This window comes from Triticum urartu, chromosome 7 (genome assembly GCF_003073215.2).
Source record: "Triticum urartu cultivar G1812 chromosome 7, Tu2.1, whole genome shotgun sequence".
In the NCBI taxonomy this organism is placed as follows: domain Eukaryota; kingdom Viridiplantae; phylum Streptophyta; class Magnoliopsida; order Poales; family Poaceae; genus Triticum; species Triticum urartu.
In genome coordinates this window covers 35,572,315-35,592,935 of record NC_053028.1, presented here as the reverse complement: position 1 = coordinate 35,592,935, position 20,621 = coordinate 35,572,315, and the positions used below count along the sequence as shown (strand labels likewise).

At 43.7% G+C, this 20,621-nt stretch overlaps 1 protein-coding gene and 1 pseudogene across 1 annotated transcript; one reads left to right on the top strand and one right to left on the bottom strand.

Moving 5' to 3' along the window:
* The first annotated feature begins 8,089 nt into the window (after window positions 1-8,089).
* LOC125522311 lies at window positions 8,090-13,934 on the top strand (annotated as a pseudogene).
* A 5,434-nt stretch (window positions 13,935-19,368) lies between these two features.
* On the bottom strand, window positions 19,369-20,426 carry LOC125525798. The gene has a single exon (XM_048690807.1). It carries the CDS (start codon window positions 19,663-19,665, stop codon window positions 19,396-19,398), a length of 270 nt encoding a protein of 89 aa, XP_048546764.1. The 5' UTR covers window positions 19,666-20,426; the 3' UTR covers window positions 19,369-19,395.
* Between the last annotated feature and the right edge of the window lie 195 nt (window positions 20,427-20,621).

Below are 20,621 nucleotides of genomic sequence, written 5' to 3'. Positions count from 1 at the left end.
AAAAACTTTTTCATGACACAATTTCCAAAATAATGTTCAAGGATTCCAGTAATGTTCACCTATTCAAGAAAAATGTTTTCAATAAGTATTCACAATTTTAGAAAAACGATTGAAAATAGTATAATATTGTCATTAAATCAGAAAATCTTCATGGTTTTCAAACATGTTTGAAAACCTGTAAAATAAGTCCTTGCATTTAAAAAATGTTTACGATTTCAGATAAGTTCACGAGTTTTAAAAATCTTGAAGATTTTTAAAAATTGTTCATGATTTCATGAAAATGAGAGTGATTGTATATCTCTGTGATGCAGAAAAATATGGTCATCAACATTGGAGATTATGGGAAAAAAGTCTCCCGTTGGCTTTGCAACGCACGGGCCATTTTACTACAACAATAAAGGGGGTATTGCTTCTAGCGGTAAGTCACAAAATTGCCTCCAAAGTTACAAAATATTACCCACTAATACAACATATAAGTGATAAAAAAACGTTTCTCAAATGGGAATCCCCGCCTGGTCGGGACCTCCTATACTGTGATCTGCGCACTGGGACAAGAAGCCTCGCTCCAGTTTGTTTTGGCCCACGTCCAGGCGGGCTATTTTTCAAATTTCAATTTTTTTTGTTTTCGTTTATGCTTTAAGTAATCTGGGACATGAAAAAATTCCAAACATAAACAGATTCAGCACTTTGAATTAAAAAAAGTTTATGAATCAAAAAAAGTTCGTGATTTTGTGAACTAATGTTTGCTTTTGTACAAAATTGGAATTTTGCAAGCAAATGTTCGGGAAATTAAAAAAAATCATGATTTCTTGAAAAGGTAGTGTATTAAAAAATGTTAATGAAACTGAACAAAATGTCGCCAATTCAAAACATAATCATGAATGGGAAAATATCCTAAAAATTCAAAAACTATTCGCGACTTACAAATTATTTTTCATTCACAAAAATGTTTGCTGATTTAAAAATGATCATACATTTCAAAAAATGTTCGTTAAATCAAAGAAAATGTTCGTTGAATAAAAAAATGTTCGTGAAATAAAAAATTGTTCAACAATTTCCAACAAAAACGTTCACCTATTCTATAAATGTCCGCCGATTCAAGAAAGTTCTTTAAAAAGTGTTCACAATATTAAAATATATTTACAAATAGTATAAATGTTAACGAATTCGTTTATTGTTATAGATTTTAGAAAATGTTTGAAATTTAGTAAAAGTGTTAATGAATTTGAAAAAATGTTCATGATTTCAAATATGTGCATGAGTTTAAAATAATTTTCATGATTTTACGAAATTGAGAGTGATAGTGTATCTCGGTGACACAGCAAAATGTGATCATGGCCATTGGAGATTATGAAAAAAAATCCAGTTGCCGTACGGGCCCTTTTGCTAGTATAAATCAAGAATTCACACGAGAGCCCAGGCCCTTGCTCTAAAAACATAAAATAAATAACAAGATCCTAGGCCCAAATGAACAAAACCGAGCAGGACCGATAGAAAAGGAAAAATAAACCCGAACAAATTCGCCAACAACCCCGGAAAGCTGCAAGCGAGAGAGAGGAAGGAAGCAAAAAATGGCATCGCCTGCCCACGCCGCCGCGTCCGCCGTGAAATCCGCTCTCCGCCGGGCGTCCATCGCCGCCTCGTCGTCCTCTTATGCCGCCGGGGTCTTCCGCAAGTAGGTTTTGCTAGGCTGTCCAAGAGATCGATCGATGGGTGGGTGGCTGCGGGCGCGTGCTTACCTCAAGTTTCCCTGCAGGTCAGCGACGGCGGGTTTGGAGACGCGGATGCCCGTGCACAGCGCGATGCCAGCGGCGCGCCTGGGATCATGCATCACCTGAGGTAAAGATGCGCATAGCCTCCCTTCCTCTATGAATATCACCCTAGAGAAGATAAGAACAAAACTAGAAATTTGATTTTAAAAGAAGACAAAAAATGCAGAGATGCGTGGAAAATTTGGAGAAATCAACTAATCCTGAACTTGCTTCTCACTTTTGAGAATGCCAACAAGGAAGGGGGACTATTCAATGGCATCATCACATGTCAACCTATAATCCTGTCGTACAGATAAGGTATGCTTTTATAATAATAATGAAGTATCAGTTTGAAGATAGACTCATGCCTTTATAGGCAACGTCAATCTTCTAGGCATGTGACATAGTAGAAGTACATGATCGCTCCTTGTCTCCTTGCATGATACGACTCTATAAATTGCAACTTTGCGAGGCATAACTTTTCTCATAAAAACCTCCACAACCACTCTCTCTCCCACCAGGAAGAAAAAACTAGCAGCAACTACTACATGCCATGAAATGCAAAACTTTTGCACTAATTCTAAAAAATTGGCCGCTCCCATCCTATAAAAATTACATCGTTATTCGCCTATGCTCGTTACAACAACGTCTTCTATTCGGACATGCTAGCACATTAGATAGGTCACAATTACTCTAAGATGTGTTGGAAACATGAGGGAATCAGAGCATAGTTTGAAAAACCGAACCAGTGATCGAACCGGCGATGCCGCCGGTTCAGGTTTTTACCGGCCGGACCACCGGTTCACAGGTTTGAAGTATGGATTTATACCATAATTAATTTTCTTGTGTATTAGTGTCATACTAAATAGACGTAAAATAAAATCATTTACTTAAATCTAACAAAAAAGTTGGCTAGCCACGGTGATTATGGGGCCAAAGTTGCAATTTACGCTCCTATATATCTAGCCTCCTCGGTTCGAATCCTCTTTGCTGCAGGTTATTTTTGTATTTTTCTGATGAGTGAAACTAGTTCAACGATCGGTTTTATGCCTCCAGTTTTCAACGGCGACGACTGCAGCTCCAAGGCACTGGTCCTTAGGGTCTGTGCACGAAGACTTCCCGGATGTCATCGACAAGATCAAGCCGGCTCCGGTAGGGGAGCCACGACAGCGGAGTGTCGACGGCTCGTTCTGGCGACAATAATGGTCTTCCGGTGGCCTCAGAATCTCGATGTAATTTTTACTATATTTGAGATGCTTTATACATCAGGTAAACTCTTATGATTGATCTGATCATTTTCACACACAAAATCATGTGTGGATGAACATGCGAGGTGTTACTTTTTATTTTATTTTTTTGCTTGATTATGCACCTTCCAATGGTGTGTTGAATGTCGAAAGGACAATGAGATTTATATTATTGGTGATCTCCGTTGATTTGTAGGAGTTGCTTACCTAGCATCAGTTGTTCATAGAGTAAAATCATAACTTTTTTCACGCAATTCGGTTGCCTGTCTCAGATCTAGCATCACTGATGTCATTCAAGTGAGTTGGTTAGATGAAATGTATCACACGTAAATAAACTCTACGAATATCTCCCTAGAAAAGAGAAAAATAACAGAACTAGATATTTGATTTCAAAAAAGACAAAAAAATCAGAGATGTGTAGAAAATTTGGAGAAATCAACGAATCTTCCACTTGCCACACACTTCTGAGAATGCCGACAAAGATGGGAGACTATTGAATGGCATCATCACATGTGTACTTGTACTCCCCTGTGACAGATAAGGTATGCTTTATAAAAAAAACGAAGTATGAGTGATTGAAAATGGAATCATGCCTTTATGAGCAATGGCAAACTTCTAGGCATGTGACATAGCAGAAGTACATGGTCGCTCCTTATTTTCTCCTTGCCTGAGACACGGCTCTATAAATTGGAACTTTGCGGGGCACAATGTTCCTCATAGCAACCGCAACAACCATTCTCTCTTCCATCATGGAAAAAAGTAGCACCAACTATAAGAATCTGTTCACTTCCATTCCCTAAAAAATACATTGTTATTCACCTATGCTTGTTACAACATCTTCTATTCGAACATGCTAGCACATCAGATAGGTGAAAAACTAAGATGTATTGGAAACATGAGGGAACTGGAGACATTAGGAGAGAAGCAACCGTTGCTATGCGGATCTAGCAGCCTAATGCAGGTCTCCAAGTCTCTACATGATCCACCATTCATGTCTCCTAGCAGCACTGGATATACAAAGGATGCTTCTGACGCGATATGGCCGTGAACTTCACTGACACTATCTATGAATACTCGAGGAGCGACATCATTCTACAATGCATTTAGAGCATTTTCTCTCCGGTGTAGCATATTACGGTTGGTGTAGCAAAACCTTGCGATTCGGTCGAGACATCACTATTGCGATGTTCATTGCGACGTGGTGTTTCTTCGTCCGTTGCACTCTACCACTAAATACATTTTTATGTTGATCGTGCCCGTGTTGCAAATCCCTTTGGCAGAAAAATGGTAGTCAAGGTTGAACTTTGTAAAACATGGACCCCTGCATAAATCATGGAAATGTTAGGGGTATCCAGAAATTGCACCCCCAGAGCCCATAATCCAACGGTGATCAGCAAGGAAAAAAATAGCGCGCTACAGCAAATTAGCGTCGACCTCAAAATATGCTATTAGCGTGCTAAGTATGCTATTAGCGAGACATTGTACATTGATATATATAGCGAGGCAATTCTCAATGTGATATAGCGATGCTATAGAATGCTATTTTTTTTAGTGGTGATCAGCGAACTCGAATGGGGCCTAGTAGTAGTAGAACAGAAAAAAAAACTCGAATGAATTCACCAACAACCCCAAAAGTAGCAAGCGAAAAGGGGGGAAGGAAGAAGAAGAAATGGCATCGTTAGCCCGCGCTGCCACCTCCGCCGCGAGATCGGCTCTCCGCCTTGGTGTCCCTTGCCAGCCCTTCGTCCTCTTCTTCCATCGGACCGGAGTCGTTCGCATCCTCTGTAGGTAGGTTTCTGACTCCACCACACTACTCTCGGGTAACCGTGGTCTACCGAAGTGGGCACCTCTGCTTGCGCCTCCGATGCCACTCCTCATGCCGCCTCGCTGCTTCATCCGGAAGTCGGCAACATTGGCTATACATCCACATCGCAGCACAATCCCTTCCGCTTCATCCAAACGCCCTCGTAGAGCACCGCAACAACCCTACCATTGGTGTCACCTCCTCAAGCCACGGCTCTACTCGCCTCTCCTTCTCCAACGGAGGCGAGTGGTTCCCTGTCACCGGACGCGGGCCAATCCATGATGAGGGAAACACACTATTCTTCGAGCGGTTGGAGCACCCCGACAACTCCTCCATCACTCTTTTCGTCGACATGGCGGCTGGAGGTGGAGGTGTTTTTTTGCGGGGGAGGCGTTTGACTACCCCTATGAGCTTTGGCCCCTGGAGGGGGTTGAATACTTCTTCTTGTACGTATAGGAGATTTCCTCTCACCGGATGAGTACTGCTTTTAGGGCGAGTACAACAGCATGCGTGCCCTCATCATAATCGCGCGCGACTACACCATCCTTCCAAGCCTACCCGCCTGCCTTCCCAGCAACGATGTCATCATGGTGCAGCTCAAGTGTCCTGCTCTCTAAGTACATGGCATTGACCCTGACGACCCCTCTCATTTCTCGTTGGACAGCGACATCAGCGACTCCTCTTCGCACCGCCACATCCGAAGCCCTAGGATCTCTTGCGGATTTGCATACCAATTCCGCTCCACGACTTTGTTGTCTACCTCTGCCTACGAGCCAGAGCACCATACGGGATTTCTCCTTCCCCTACTCGGGCTCGCACGAACTCTCCTCCTCTCGACGGTGAGCCACTCCTCGCCGTCATGGCTAACGGTGCTCTGGTGGCCATGCTGGTGTCGGCGCCATGGGCGCAACCCTCTTCCTGCTCCAGTGCGATTATTTGACGACTCTGCACTGCAAAGAGGCGGCCTTTCCATGCATGGCGCTGCATGCCAATACTGTGCCATTAGCCTTGCCAGCGCCAGAGGCCTAATCCTCTCGACGCGGTTGTCGATGTCGGGCGGCTCATGGTGTTTCTGTTCTTGATGACCCCGTTGTGGATGAGCCCCCATGTTTGCATTGCGCGTCACAATAGCAGGCGAGCCAAGATGGACTCAGACTCCGGCCTCAAGCCATGTCGCAGCGCAAGCTGTGCGAGCGTGAGCTGCTGTTCTATGGCTCTATGACTTCCCGGGCCATGCACGCGAAGGCAAAAAAGTTGGATCTATCCATCGCGTCCAAGGAGCTGTCGGAGGCACTGGTGCACGCAAGGCTATGCAACAAGGACAGCGACATCACCTCGGACAACACCGTCCCGGCCTCCCCATCTTCTCTCGCCACGATCGCTACTACTTGCGTAGCACCCGCTGGTGATGTTGCCGACATCCCATCCTCTTTTGGTGCTGCCAGCACCCCATGACCGCACAACGTAAATTTGACAATTGCCTCCTGCTGATTGGATGCTGCCCCTAGGAGGGGTATGTTTGTTGGCTGTCTCTGCCCCGTGTCTGCTCGAGCTCGCTCTGCATGATGCATCGCTTGTGGACTGTATCCACCCTAGAGTGCTACTTCCGTAGTGATAGGCTTAGTTCATCATACTTTAGAGCATTTCCACCCGCCCCAGGACACCTTTTTAGGCTCGGACAGCGCTTTTTGCCGAAAAACGGCCTAGCCACGCCCCAAGCGCTCCCCCAGGATATCAAAATAGCGTCGGCAAACCCAGGCGAAACCCAGCACGTTGGGGGGCTCCTGGGGGCGCCGGCGACAGTTTCGGCGAATCGTGTCTCCCCACATGTCCTTTTTCTTGGCCCACTTAATTATTTCCCTCACAAACTTTTGGTTGGGGTGGGGTGTGGCTAGTTCGGTACTGTTCTGTAATCGGTGTTGCTTATATTTCATAATGAATTTTGCCTTCTACTTGGTCATCTCATGGAATGTCATAGGATTTGGTGACTGAAAAATGTGCAGAGTGTTGGGAATCATTGCATGGAAAACAAAAAAATTATACGCACACGCGATGATTTATCCATGGAGATGCATAGCAACGAGGGGGAGAGTGTGTCTATGTATCCTCGTAGACCGTAAGCGGAAGCGTTTCACAACGCGGTTGATGTAGTCAAACTTCTTCGCACTTCAACCGATCAAGTACCGAACGCACGACACCTCCGCGGTCTGCACACGTTCAACTCGGTGACGTTCCTCGCCTTCTTGATCCAACAAGACGTCGAGGTAGTAGATGAGTTCCGTCAGCACGACGGCGTGGTGACAGTGATGGTGAAGTGATCTCCACAGGGCTTTGCCTAAGCACTATGAAAATAAGACCGGGGGTGTAAACGGTGGAGGGGGGCGCCGCACACGGCTAACAATTGATATGGTGTGTGCTAGGCGCCCCCTTCCCACATATATATAGGTGGGAGGGAGGGAGGAGCAGCCAAGGGAGGCACCCAAGTAGGAGGAATCCTACTTGGATTCCCTCCCAAGCCGCGCCCCCTCCTTCCTTATATAGGTGTAGGGGAAAGGCACAGGCGGGTGGCGCCCCACCCCCCCTTTTCCTTTCTCCCATGAGAGGGAAAGACAGTAGGGGCTAGACCTCCCTCCTTTCCTTCCCTTAGGGCATGTTGTCCAAAGAATGGGCACACCAGGGGCTAGTCTGTCCTTCCCTTGGCCCATTGGGCCCATAACACCTACCGGGGGTGTCTGAAACCCCTTCCGGTGACCTGATGGCTATCCGATGCATCTCGAAAACCCTTTCGGTGTCTGAATACCATCGTCCTATATATCAATCATTACCTCTCGACCATTTCGAGACTCCTCATCATGTCCGTGATCTCATCCGGGACACCGAACAACATTCGGTCACCAAATCATATAACTCATATAACACTATATCATCAACGGACATTAAGCGTGCAGACCCTATGGGTTCGAGAACTATGTAGACATGACCGAGACACCTCTCCGCTCAATAACCAATAGCGGAACCTGGATGCCCATATTGGCTCCTACATATTCTACAAAGATCTTTATCGGTCGAACCGTTATGACAATATACGTAATTCCCTTTGTCCATCGGTATGTTACTAGCCCGAGATTCGATCGTCAGTATCTTCATACCTAGTTCAATCTCGTTACCAGCAAGTCTCTTTAGTCGTTCCGTAATACATCACCTCATGACTAACTCCTTAGTCATTTGCCTGCAAGCTTATGATGTGTATTACTGAGAGGGCCTAGAGATACCTCTCCGAAACTCGGAGTGACAAATCCTAATCTTGATCTATGCCAACTCAACAAACACCTTCGGACTCAAGGCGCAATGGCTGAGGCTGTGAGTCTTTTAGCTGTGACAAAGATTAGTGCTGCTCTAGGGTATGAAGCAATCAACCAGGCTAGTTCACATTTCAAACAGTTCATCAGACAGCTAACAGAGCTTCAAAGTACAATGGGTCGCATCAGAAGGGAGCTCAGGCTGATGCATGGATATCTTTGTCGACTAGACATACGGAATCGCAACAATCAAGCATATGAAATTTGGGTGCAGGATGTGAGAATGCTTGTGCATGGGATCGAGGATACCGTGGATGAGTATTTGCATCTTGTTGGTTAGAAACACGACATTGGATGGAGTACCTATCTGAAGAATGGATTCAAGCAACCAAATGTTCTGCTTTCATTAAATAGGATAGCTTCATTTGTTAAAGAATCAGAAGTCAATCTTGTCCACCTATTCCAGGCTAAAGATCGATGGGTTTCGATGGTAAGTTCTGGAGATACTAGTGAATCAACTTATGTTGTTGAGATATCTCAGCATTTAGCAAGTATATCACTTTCCCTTGGTGAAGAAGATCTTGTGGGTGTAGAAGAAAATAGAGACAAGCTAAAGCAATGGTTAGCAGGTGATGATTATTCGGAACGCTCTGTGGTTGCACTGCATGGAATGGGAGGCCTTGGTAAAACTGCTTTGGCTGCAACTGTGTATAGGAAGGAGAGAGAAAAGTTTGAATGCCATGCATGGATTTCCATCTCTCAGAGGTATTCTGCAAAACATGTTCTAAAATGTTTGATCACTGAATTTTACAAAGAGAGCAAATACACCCCAGGTAACATCGATCACATGGACACTAAAGGTCTTCAAGATGTATTGAGGAGATTCCTAGAGGACAGGAAGTATGTAGTCGTACTAGATGATGTTTGGGCTCCAGAAGCAGTCAATGACTTGTTTGGAGCACTCGTTCAAAATTATAAGGGGAGTAGAGTCCTTATTACAATTTGCATTGATGATGTGGCCCACCTTGTTTTCCAAGATAGAAGAATAACACTAACTCCTCTATCAAATAAGGAGCCATGGGAGCTCTTTTGTAAGACTGCTTTCCCAATAGATACAGATCACCATTGCCCCACAGAATTGGAAGAATTAGCACATGAAGTAGTTTGCAAGTGTAAAGGTATACCCCTTGCAATTGTCACAGTGGGCAGGACGCTCTTTGTGCGTGACAAGACCAAAGAGGAATTCAAGCGAATACGTGACCAGCTTGACTGGGAGCTTCTTAATAATCCAAGCATGGAGGATGTTAGAAACATCCTTTACTTGAGCTTTATCTATCTTCCACCTTACTTGAAAGGTTGTTTCTTATACTGCAGCTTGTTTCCAGAGACTATCTTTTCCAAAGGAAAAAGCTTGTACGATTATTGATAGCAGAGGGGCTCATCGAGGAGAGGGGTGAAAGCACACTAGAAGAAGTGGCAGAAAGCTACTTGAAAGAATTGGTCCATAGAAATATGCTACAACTTGTTGAGAGGAACTCATTTGGCAGGATAAAAAAATCAGATTGCATGATATACTACGTGAACTGGCAGTTGTATTGTGTCAGAAAGAATGTTTTGGTATTGCATATGATGAGGATAAACCCAGTGGATCTTTTGATAATGATGGTCGCGATTGGTCGTGCACAAACTAAAGAAGGACATTCACCATTCAGTTCCAAGTATATACCACCTTCGATCTATCATCGCATTGGACCATAGTATGCCATCTTCCACTCTTCTACCTCGGATAGTGGAGAAGGGTAGATTTATGTCAGTGTTGGAGTTAAGCGACCTGCCAATTGAGAAGATTACAAATGCTATTGGGGATCTTTTCAATCTCCGACATTTGGGTTTGCGAAATTCAAAGGTGAAGCTACTCCCAAAGTCAATTGAGAAGCTTTCGAATTTGTTGACATTGGACCTATATAGGACTAACATAGAAGAGTTGCCTATTGGGATAGTCAAACTGCAGAGGCTTAGACACTTATTCGTTGAGAAAGCAAGTGATCATTCTGAGCGAGTTTTCAGGTGCCTCAGTGGTATATGCATCCCCAAGGGTTTGAGGAACCTACAAACGTTACAAACATTGGAAGCGCAGAGTGGGTCCATTAGACATTTGGGTGAACTGGGGCAGCTTAGAATCTTGAGAATATGGAATGTGAAGGGAGTCTATTGTGGAGACCTCTGTGAATCTCTAGCTCAGATGCAATCTTTGTCCCACCTGACTGTGGGCGCAAGTGATGAGAATGTGATTCTCCGGTTGAATGCCCCCCCGCCAAACCTTCAAAAGTTACGGTTGAATGGACAACTAGATGAAGACACACTGGACCAGTCTCCTCACTTCCAAGAGGCAGGGCGATACTTGTATTCATTGCGTCTATATTGGTCACAGCTGAGAGGAGATCCTCTTCCTTCCCTTTCTCGGTTGTCAAATTTGACGGAGCTAAGGTTCAGCAATGCCTACAACTGGGAGAAGCTGGTATTTCTCACTGGGTGCTTCCCCAAGCTGAAGACACTCATTTTGCGAGACTTGCCTAGTCTGAAGTGCTTGGAGATACACAAAGGTGCCATGGCGAGCCTAGAAGAGCTGACACTTTGGAACCTCAGCAACATGATGGAGGTTCCACCTGGTCTTGAGTTCCTTGTGACCATCCGGGTTCTAACCTTTTATGAAATCACCCCAGAGTTCTTGAGGTTGCTGCACAACTGCCCTAGAATCAGAGGTACAAGGTGGTGGTACACTCTGCGGAACTGACTGTTGCGGTTCTATCTGGAAGTGTTTATGTAAGTCATACTATTGTCTACTACTAACTGAATACTTGTTTTCCTGCGTTACTTTAACCTGTTCCTATCTTATTGGCTAGGCCACTCGAAGAAGATGTTCTAGACCACATGAATTGTCCAAAGGATCCAGTTCAATGTATTAAACTTGTTGGCAATAAGCCATGTCCAGGACACCTCCAGCTGCACCCTCACTCTCTCTCGCATGGACGGCAGAAGAAGAAGAACAGTGGAGCACACAAAGGATATTCCGACGACGAACGCCACCACCGCTGGCACGCCTCCGGCAAAGGGGACGACACCCAAGATGAACCAGCTCATGATACCAAATGTTGGAACCGAGGATCGACGGACGATCAGACAAAAATATGAGACACGGTGGTTTACCGGGCGACGAACGCCCGCCCCCAGCGGCGAACACTGGCCTTTTCTCCTTCTTCCTCCATCCGTGCAAGAGAGAGTGAGAGTGCAGCTGGAGGTGTCCTGGACTCCAACAAGACTACATATTTCAAGAGCCACACCTGTTTCCAAAGAGATGTGTTAGCATGCAGTGTGGCTGCTAACTTGGCATGCATCACCTCTCTCTTTTAGAATTACAACTGTAAGTGTGCGCGTGTGAATTGTATTATTGGCCATTAATTCCGGCCGTGATATTGACAGAAGACTATTTGCAAGATTTGTAATTATGTTCTGATGATGCGGTCGTTTTCTCGTGCCACCTTAGATATCTTCTCTGTATGTTGTTTCCCTGTTTATAGTATCTAATGTAATCTCTAATGAAGTTGGGCTACTTATGTGTCCGCTTCTTCTGCAGCATAGAAGCACTGCAGATCAAGATACATGTGAATCATAGAGTTCTTTTTATAGATGAATGGCGTCCAGAAATGTTCGTGCGTAGTGGCAAAATCTTTTTTCCGAAAAGGGGGGACTCCCCGGCCTCTGCATCGTAGTGGCAAAATCTGAAAATGATTGATGCAGATGCCAGGGTTATTCTCCTTTTCCAGCAAATGATTCTGAAATGTATGACAAAGCTTTGCAGGAGATAAATTCTAGTAGTAATGATTTTATCATTAGACCCCACGGTTTCTTGCTTCTTCTCCTTGTACACTTACCCTGACTTCCGCTCAAAATTCGGTTGGCCTGCAGCCAGCCGCGTGGATATCAATGATCTAAATTTCAGAGACGTAGAACAAGTAGTAGTAGGTCAAGTAGAACAATGATCAATGATGTGTATGTACTTAAAAGCATTTCGGTTGTAACTGGTGCTAGCTGCTTCGTGGCACACTTCACAAATTTTGGTCCGAGGATTGATTAGAGTAGTCTTTCTATGCACTGAGAGTCTGCTAAATTGGTTGGTGCACTCGGCCTGCTGTGGGGCAGCCTGGTGAGGCCACCGGAATAGATGGCGTGCGTGACTGCGCCAGTGCTCTTCAGCATACTTGTGTGTGATTGAGGTTGTCATGAAGATGGATTTGGGTCGATCCATGTATCTGCTTTGTCAGACTCTATTGAATAATTTAATAAAAATAATTGCGTGCATCGATTGATACACCCAGAACGTTTTGGTTTGCTGTAGAAAAAAGGCCCAAACAAGCATTTTTGGCGGATAGGCGTTTTCCAGGCCTCCGGGCCCAATCGCCATTCCTTTTGTATACAGAAAATGAAAAAGATGAAAAAAATGATTTTTCATTATGTAGGTAAAAGAATAAAAAGTATCAAAAAATTGGCATCTTATACAAAAACAAATTTGCTATATTATAAATCATAAAAATGTTGTATTAATTAAAATGAAAATACACGAATTTGCACACATTTGCCATGAAATATATAAATTCATATATTAGCTACAAGAGGAGAAGAACAAAACTAAGACTTTGAACTAGAAAAAAGACATGCAATTGGACATGCATAGGAAAATTTGGAGAAATCAACTGATCTTCCACTTGCTATGCATTTTTAAGAATGCCAACAAATAATGGAAACTGATTGATGGTGTCATGATGGGGGTAATCGGCACTCCCGTCATGTAGATAAGGCATGCTTTAAAGAGAAACTTAAATATGAGATAGAACCATGACTTCATGGGCAATGACAAATCTTCTAGGCATGTGATATATCAGAATTACATGGCCCTTCCTTTTCGTCCCCTTGCCTGGTCCAACTCTATAAATTGCAAGTTTGCTAGACATAACATTCCTTGTAGATCCTAGCATCAACCACTCTTTTTCTACTACATGCCAGGGAAGGCCAAACTCTTGTAGTAAGACCCAAAATCCGATTACGCCCATCCCATAAGAAAATTTATTATTGTTCACTTCCGCTCATTACCACCACATTTTCTATTTGTCATGGTAACGCATGAAATAGGTGACAATCTGAGATGTTTTAAGAACAAATGGGAATTGGAGTAATCAGGAGAGAAGCAAGCATTGATCGGCGAATCCAGCAACCTAGAAAATTCGGGTAGTCTCTACATAACCTGGGAGACATGCATCCTAGTAGCACTAAGTATAATGATATCTCTTCGAAGAGGACAGGGTCATGAACTTCACTCAGAAGGTTAACAAGTTCTAGAGGAGCCACACAACTCTTTGGTGCATTAAGAGCCATTTCTCAGCCGCTCTCACCGAGTGTAGCTCTTGGCCAGCCGCTCTCACCAAGTCTAGCTCTTGGCCAGCCCTTTACAATTGGTGCAGTGAAGCCATGCCTTTCCTTTGAGAGATTGCTCATGACCTTCAAAGCAATATTGTGATTCTTCACATGGTTCAGGGCAAGTACCTTTGAATACTATAGGTTATGACTTTTCCTTTTTGCAAGTTCTAACTATGAATAAACTTTTTTGCAAGCAATGCATCCAATAACAAAATTTAGAAAACATGGACGACTTACATAAAAGCCAGTGCTAGGCGGCGACTACCGGCGCTAGCTCTCGACCGGTCCTCTCCTGGGCCATAGGATTGCTCGTGATTGTACTGGGGAATTCTTGTCTCTAGATTGTAACTCTATAATCCTGTAATAAAAAAATCACCCTCAAAAAAAGTTTCAACAACATTTTTTAGTCTCGTCATAATAATAGAGACCCATTGAAAACGATGTACATACACTTCCATGCGAAACCCCAAACTGAGAAAGCGAGAACATCTCCAATACATGATGTAGATGCAAAAATAACTAATTTTTGCATCTCTGAGGTCCAAACACACTTCTCCAGCAGATGTTGTAGATGCAAAAAAAGGACGCTTCTAACTTGGACAAACAATAGGTATGCTTCTAACCCAACCATGGAAAGACTTGATAAATGTCTGGTTAATACTGAATGGTATGTGATTTTTCCCAATTCTAATGTTTACAATCTACCTATTATTCTTAGTGATCATGCTCCTATTCTACTTTCTACTGATGCTCATATGCGCAAGCCGAGAAGAAACTTTAAATTTGAAAACTGGATTGCTAAAAATGTTTGGATTGCTTCTAGGAATAAAGCTTTCCACAATAGGACAACTAATCTTGCAGGAGCTTTGAGAGCTTGGTGCAGAAAGAAAAAGTCAATTCAACAAGAGCTGGAAATTTTAGGTGAGCAAATCAAAAGTATTCAAAGGAATCCACCACAGGTACAGAATCATTCTCTTGAGGCCTCTCTAGTTTGTAATTACGAGCAGAACATGACTAGGTTAACTGAGTATTATAGGCAAAGATCTAAAAACATTGGGATATCAATGGTGATAGAAACACTACTTATTTCCATCATGTTGTTCTTAAAAGGAGGAGGAAAACGGAATTGTTTCTATTAAAGATGAGAATGATAATATTCAAATTGAGCCTCATGCTATTGCAAAGACTTCCATCAATTATTTTCATAATCTTTTTTCCTCCTCTAATGTGAGTCATGGCAGGCCTTACATGTGCACATCCTATCAGCAAGACGAAGGCGATTTTACTTATAGCATCCTAGATAAAAATGAGATCCTGGAGAACTTAAAAGCCATGAAAAGGAATGTGTCACCAGGACCAGATGGACTCAATGTCGAGTTCTACTTAGCAGCATGGGAATGGATGGGTGATGATATAACCAAGGTATTGAAAGATTTCTACATACAAGGTACTCTCCCTAATCACATGAATGATACTCATATTGTTTTTATTCCCAAGAAAATTGCTCCCCTGATCCCTCGAGATTTTCGACCAATTAGCCTTTGCAATGTGGTTTACAAGGTCATCGCTAAAACACTTGCAAACAGGCTTAAACCACATTTGTCTAACTATATTCATCACTCTCAACAAGCTTTCATTCCTGACAGGAGGATTAGCAATAACAACTTCATTGCTTTGGAAATTACACATTCCTTTAATCTTAAATCCTGGAAAAATCCTACTTTTATGGTTAAAATAGATCTTGATAAGGCCTTTGATAGGATCGAATGGGATTTCATTGTTAAGGCGTTAACTCATAAAGGGATGCATGCTCATTTCATAAATTTAATATACGCTTGCATGGCTATTCCCAACTTCTATGTCATCATTAATGGTCAATCTTATGGCCTCTTTCAGAGTAGTAGAGGTATCAGGCAGGGTTGTCCATTGTCCCCTTATTTGTTTGTCTTGGCCATTAATGAGCTATCAACATCTTTGCAGGAAGCCATGTGCGCTAACCACTTATAAGGAATTACTTTGGGACCAGGATGTCCACCTATTCACTCCTTAAATATTTGCTGGCGGTTTACTGATATGTGGATAGGCTACAGTTACAGAAGCTACTCATATGCACCAAATCCTTCAAAGGTTTTGCAACGTTTAAGGGCAAATGCCAAACAGGAGCAAGTCAGCTATTATTTTCAGCAGGAATGTCGACGATGTCAATAAGGAGGATATTAAGAGAATTTTCCTGGTGCATGAAATTATCGACAATTCTATTTATCTAGGGCACCCATTAATTCTCCCTAATAAGGATAGATCTAGTGCCTATAACTTTGTTGCCGATAAATTTAAAGTTAAATTGACTTGTTATAAGGCTAATAAACTTTCACATGCAACGAGATTAACTTTGATCAATTCAGTTTTTGCTTCCATACCTGTCAAATATTCTTTTCTCAAGAAAACTAGTTGCCAAACTTACTACTATCATTAGAATTTTTTGGTCGACAGAAATAAAAGAAGATCAATCCAAGAGAGCTCTTTGTTTCAAGGCATGGAAAGACATTTGCACCCCAAAAGTAGAAGGGGGTCTTGGAGTCAAGAACATCCAAGCTGTTAACAGAGGCCTAATCCTGTCGGTGGCTTGGAGAATTGCAGACGAACCACAAAGTTTCTTGTCACAGGTACTTCAATCTAAATATTTTCCTGAGACTTCTATTTGGAGAGCAAAAAGCAACATTCCAAAATCAGGTTTTTGGGCTTCAATTCTTAAGGTAAGACACATTCTTCAAGCAAATTCAATCTATCAAATTCTTGATGGCAATTCCTCCATTTGGAGCACTCCTTGGTTTCCTCACTGGCAATCTATATATGAGCACTTAAAAATACAATCGGGGCATTATGTCTATCCTTCTCATATCAAGGATTTGTGGGACCAAAATCAAAGAACATGGGATGCTAGACTTTTTTATAATCTTTTTCATCATGAGGTGGCTAATAGCATCATACAGGTACCGGTTATTCAACAAGAGGGAACTGATATCCTTTGCTGGAAATTGCATCCTTCAGGGAAATGTACTTCAAAATCTGCTTATAAAGCATGTCTTCAAGACTTGCAACAGCAAGGGTCCCCATTGCCTAGAGAGGCACCACAAGAGATTAAACAACTACTCAAGCAGGTTTGGAAAGAGAAGACTATGGTTACAAGAGTACAGGCCTTTACTTGGAGGCTCTTAAGGAAAGCACTTCCAACAGGTATGAGAGCAGGGAAATATTCCAAACATATAAAGAAAAGCTGCATTAGATGCGAACAGGATGAAGATGACATGCATATTTTCTTTACTTGCCCCTTTGCTAGAGCAGCTTGGGTAGCTCATCCTTAGTTTATTAAATTTGATTTTTTTTCTAACAACTATGCTAGTATTGCAGAGATTATCAATGATCTTCTTAACTCAAGGCATCCACAGTCCTCTCTCACAAATATAATGACTTTTCTTTGGTGCATATGGAAAGCGAGGAATGATTCTCTTTTCGTCAGGAAAGAGATCAAGCCTATACATGAAATCCAAATTATGCAGGCCATTCTAAATAATCAAGAGTTAACACTTCAATCAAAACAAGCAAGGCAGGGTATTAGTCAAGATGAGCATAGCAACAGCTTACTCCTAAGCTCACAACAGCAGGATATAATGCAAACTACTGGCCCAAATTGCAAAGTCTTTACGGATGCAGCATGGAAACTGGATACACAAAACACCACAGGCATAGGAATTTTCATACAGATGGTTGAAAAACATCAAGAGGTCAATATCAGTATTCTTTTATCCGAGGAGCAAATCAAGTCACCTCTCCAAGCAGAAGCTACGACACTTCAAGTAGCTGCCCAAGTGATCAATACAATCACAATAGAAGACATCATCTTCTTCACGGACAATCAAGTTTTGGCCCAGGCTGCACAAGCAAGAGATATCCTTAAATGCCCTGGTCATTGGGAGATTAGAAGCCAACTGGCAAATTTCTTTAGCTCTACTAGCAAGGTCAGATAACCGTTAGGCACATTCCCGGGGAGCTTACTAGCAGGGCTCACAACAATGCGGCTAGAGCAGACTTCTCAGGATCCAATACTAGTCCTACAATGGTTTGTAAAAGTAGGTCCCACTCGGTTGATCACTGTCCTATGCTTCTAAAGCTAGGCAATCTGAACATCAGGCGTTGAAAACCATGGTTGTAACTTGTTCTTCATATTAATGGATAGGTGCCTAAGTCGTCTCTTCTTTGTCCGAAAAAAAGGACGCTGATAACGTCCACACGTGTAGTGGGAGCAACACCCGCCCACACGCCTTATAACACACAGATTGCGCCACGTCACCGCATGCATGCATGTGAAAATCTTTTTGAATTTCAAGTTTTTAAAATATTTTATCTCTTAAATAAAAAATCCTATTGAAGATCCGTTTTGATCATTAAATCCATCGCGACGAGTTCTTCGAAAGTAAATCTCATATCAATATGTTTAGTGACTTTTTTGGGTGTTAAAAGTTATCATGTCTATTGCATATGAATTGCCATTGTGTTTACATTGAAGTTGCCATGATATGTTTTAGCTATTTTATCTTCTACCTTTAAAAGTAAATTTTGACATATTATAAAAAGAAGAATTAAGAAACTAGACTTGCCATGAACCATAAACTAAAATTGCCATGGCGAATTACTTAAATTTGCTTCGTGCCACATAAAAACGTTCGTGCCACATAAACCAAGGCAAAACGGATGATAATGGAGGTGTCTGGGCCATGTTGCTTCGTGCCACACGTGTGGGCGTTAATATTAATGAAAAAAGATGCATCACCATTTTTTGGAGATGTAAACCTCAACACTCCACAGTGCAAATATACATCTCTATCTACAGGAGATATAAAAACGGCGGCCGCATTCCAATTGCCAAACCGCTTTCATTTTCCTTTCGTTCGCCTGCCAGTCGCCTGCCCGCCGCCCACCGACCACCGCCCAGGCCATGTCTGACTTCGACGACCACGCCGCCTCCTCCACCGCAGCCGCCCACCCTGTCGGGGCCTTCGCCGGTGGGACCACCGTCCCCAATCCCGCCTCCGCCTCCATGCCGCCGCCTCGGTTTTGCCCCACCCCGGCCGGTAAACTTCGTGGCTGCCGCCTCACTGCCAGATCCAGCCACTCCACCACCCCCGCCTCCGTTTCCACCGCTACCCGCCTCCAAATCGGCCGAATTGGCCGCTTCTGCACCGCCGAATCGCCGCCGTGCTATCGTATGATTTGTGCTCCCCTCGCCGCCGGGTTCGAGCCGCACGCCCACCGCCCCTCTGATGCTCCTCCGCCGCCCCACCGCCGCTCCTCCTCCTCGCTCTCTCCGCCTCGAATGGCCGCTCCTATGCTGCTGCACCACCGCTGCTTCGCCGCCCCAATTCACGCCGCCGCCGTCCCGATTCACCACCCCTGCCACCGCACCGAATTGTGTCGCGCCGACGCCGGCCCCACTACCGCCACCCCAATTCGCCTGCCGCCGACTAGTTTTTTACATCTCCAGTTTGTATCTTATATTGGAATTGCTCTTTTACATCTCTGTTTTGCATTATCTGTTGGAGTTGGCTCTTTTTTGAAGATGTAAAATTTTATATCTCCTATTTTACATCTTTAAATTTGCATTTTTTATTGGAGATGCTCTGACAAATACACATCCACTTCAAATTACTTTCGTTCGTACTGAAGGTTATGCATATGGACTACTAGTCAAACAGTGCAATCAAATGGAAAAACCATTACAAGTACGTACGTGTCAACGTTCTAACTTATCCAAGTCCTATACATGTTCAGAAAGAAGGGCATGCGCAGTGCACCATGACGGTGTCGAAGCAGTTGAGGCCGTCGAACGCCATCTGGAACCCAGCATGCCGCTGCACCGTCGACCCGCCGGAGTATCCCTGTTTCTTCTCCTCATCGTTCACCTCGTGAGCCGCCAGTTTCGACGTGCCGCCCGAGACGTGCTTGCCGACAGAGCTCGCTGTCATCACGGACGTGTCGTATCCGTCGAGGGGCGCCTGGCAGAAGACAAGCGCCGTCAAGAACCTCTCCAAGGCCATGGATCCTGCTAGCTTCGATCAGGCACCTACACCGGGCCTCCAAAAGTCAGGGGGGCCTCCCAGGGACGTGTACATAGCATACAGGAGCTATACGTTTTTTCAAGCGAAGCTCACCAGCGCCTCAGCCTCTCGCGTCGCCTGCTACTAGGCCTTGGAAAAAAAAAGTTAGAGATAATGAGCCGCCCCATGTTTGAGCGTACAAGGCAAAGGACGTGGAGAGGAAAGGAATCGATCAATCCCTAATTTCCTGTTCGTTCGGATCGGTAGTTCCCTGCCTTTTCGCCTGTTCGTCTTTGCCTCCCGACGAACGACTGCGCCAGGTACGTTTGCTCGCCCCTCTGCCCTCGCCTGTTCTTCTTCCTGATTTTTTTTTTCTAATGCCTGTTCCCAATTCTTTCTCGACCGAACAGGTCAACAGGAAATTGTTGTCGGGCTCTCCAATCATTAAGCTACAAAGAAAGAGAAGGTACTGTACTACTATGCGTCTATGCCCTAGCAGGTTTTTTCATGACATTAGATGAAGATCTTCTGTAATTAATCTAATGTCTCCATAGCTTTGCGCTAATTTTAAAAGTAAATTGTTCCTTTCAATTGCAGCACGGTCATGTTGGGTTCGGGTAGAAAGTATCCATACGAAAGTGAAAAAACAGAAAGGAAGGAGGTAGATGAGATGAAAAGAGCGTTGCGAGGATCCCTTTTAATATTATAAGAGCGATACGAGCACTTCAGGAAATCCGGGCGAGTTGGCAATAGTTCTTGCATACTCCCTAACTAATGCCGATGAGGAGGATGTTGAACCGGTTGTTACTATGGATATTTATGATCAAGTAATTGGGGTAATCTTCTATATCTGAATAGGGGCACCCCACTAGATGATTTTCCTGCCTTCTCATGAAGCCACGTCACTCGAATTGTTCTAACCCTTGATGTGATATAGCTCAGGAGTCTGCAACCGT

Coding starts and splice junctions, on each gene's coding strand:
- LOC125525798 (XM_048690807.1), bottom strand. CDS start 19,665: ATGGCCTTGGAGAGGTTCTTGACGGCGCTTGTCTTCTGCCAGGCGCCC.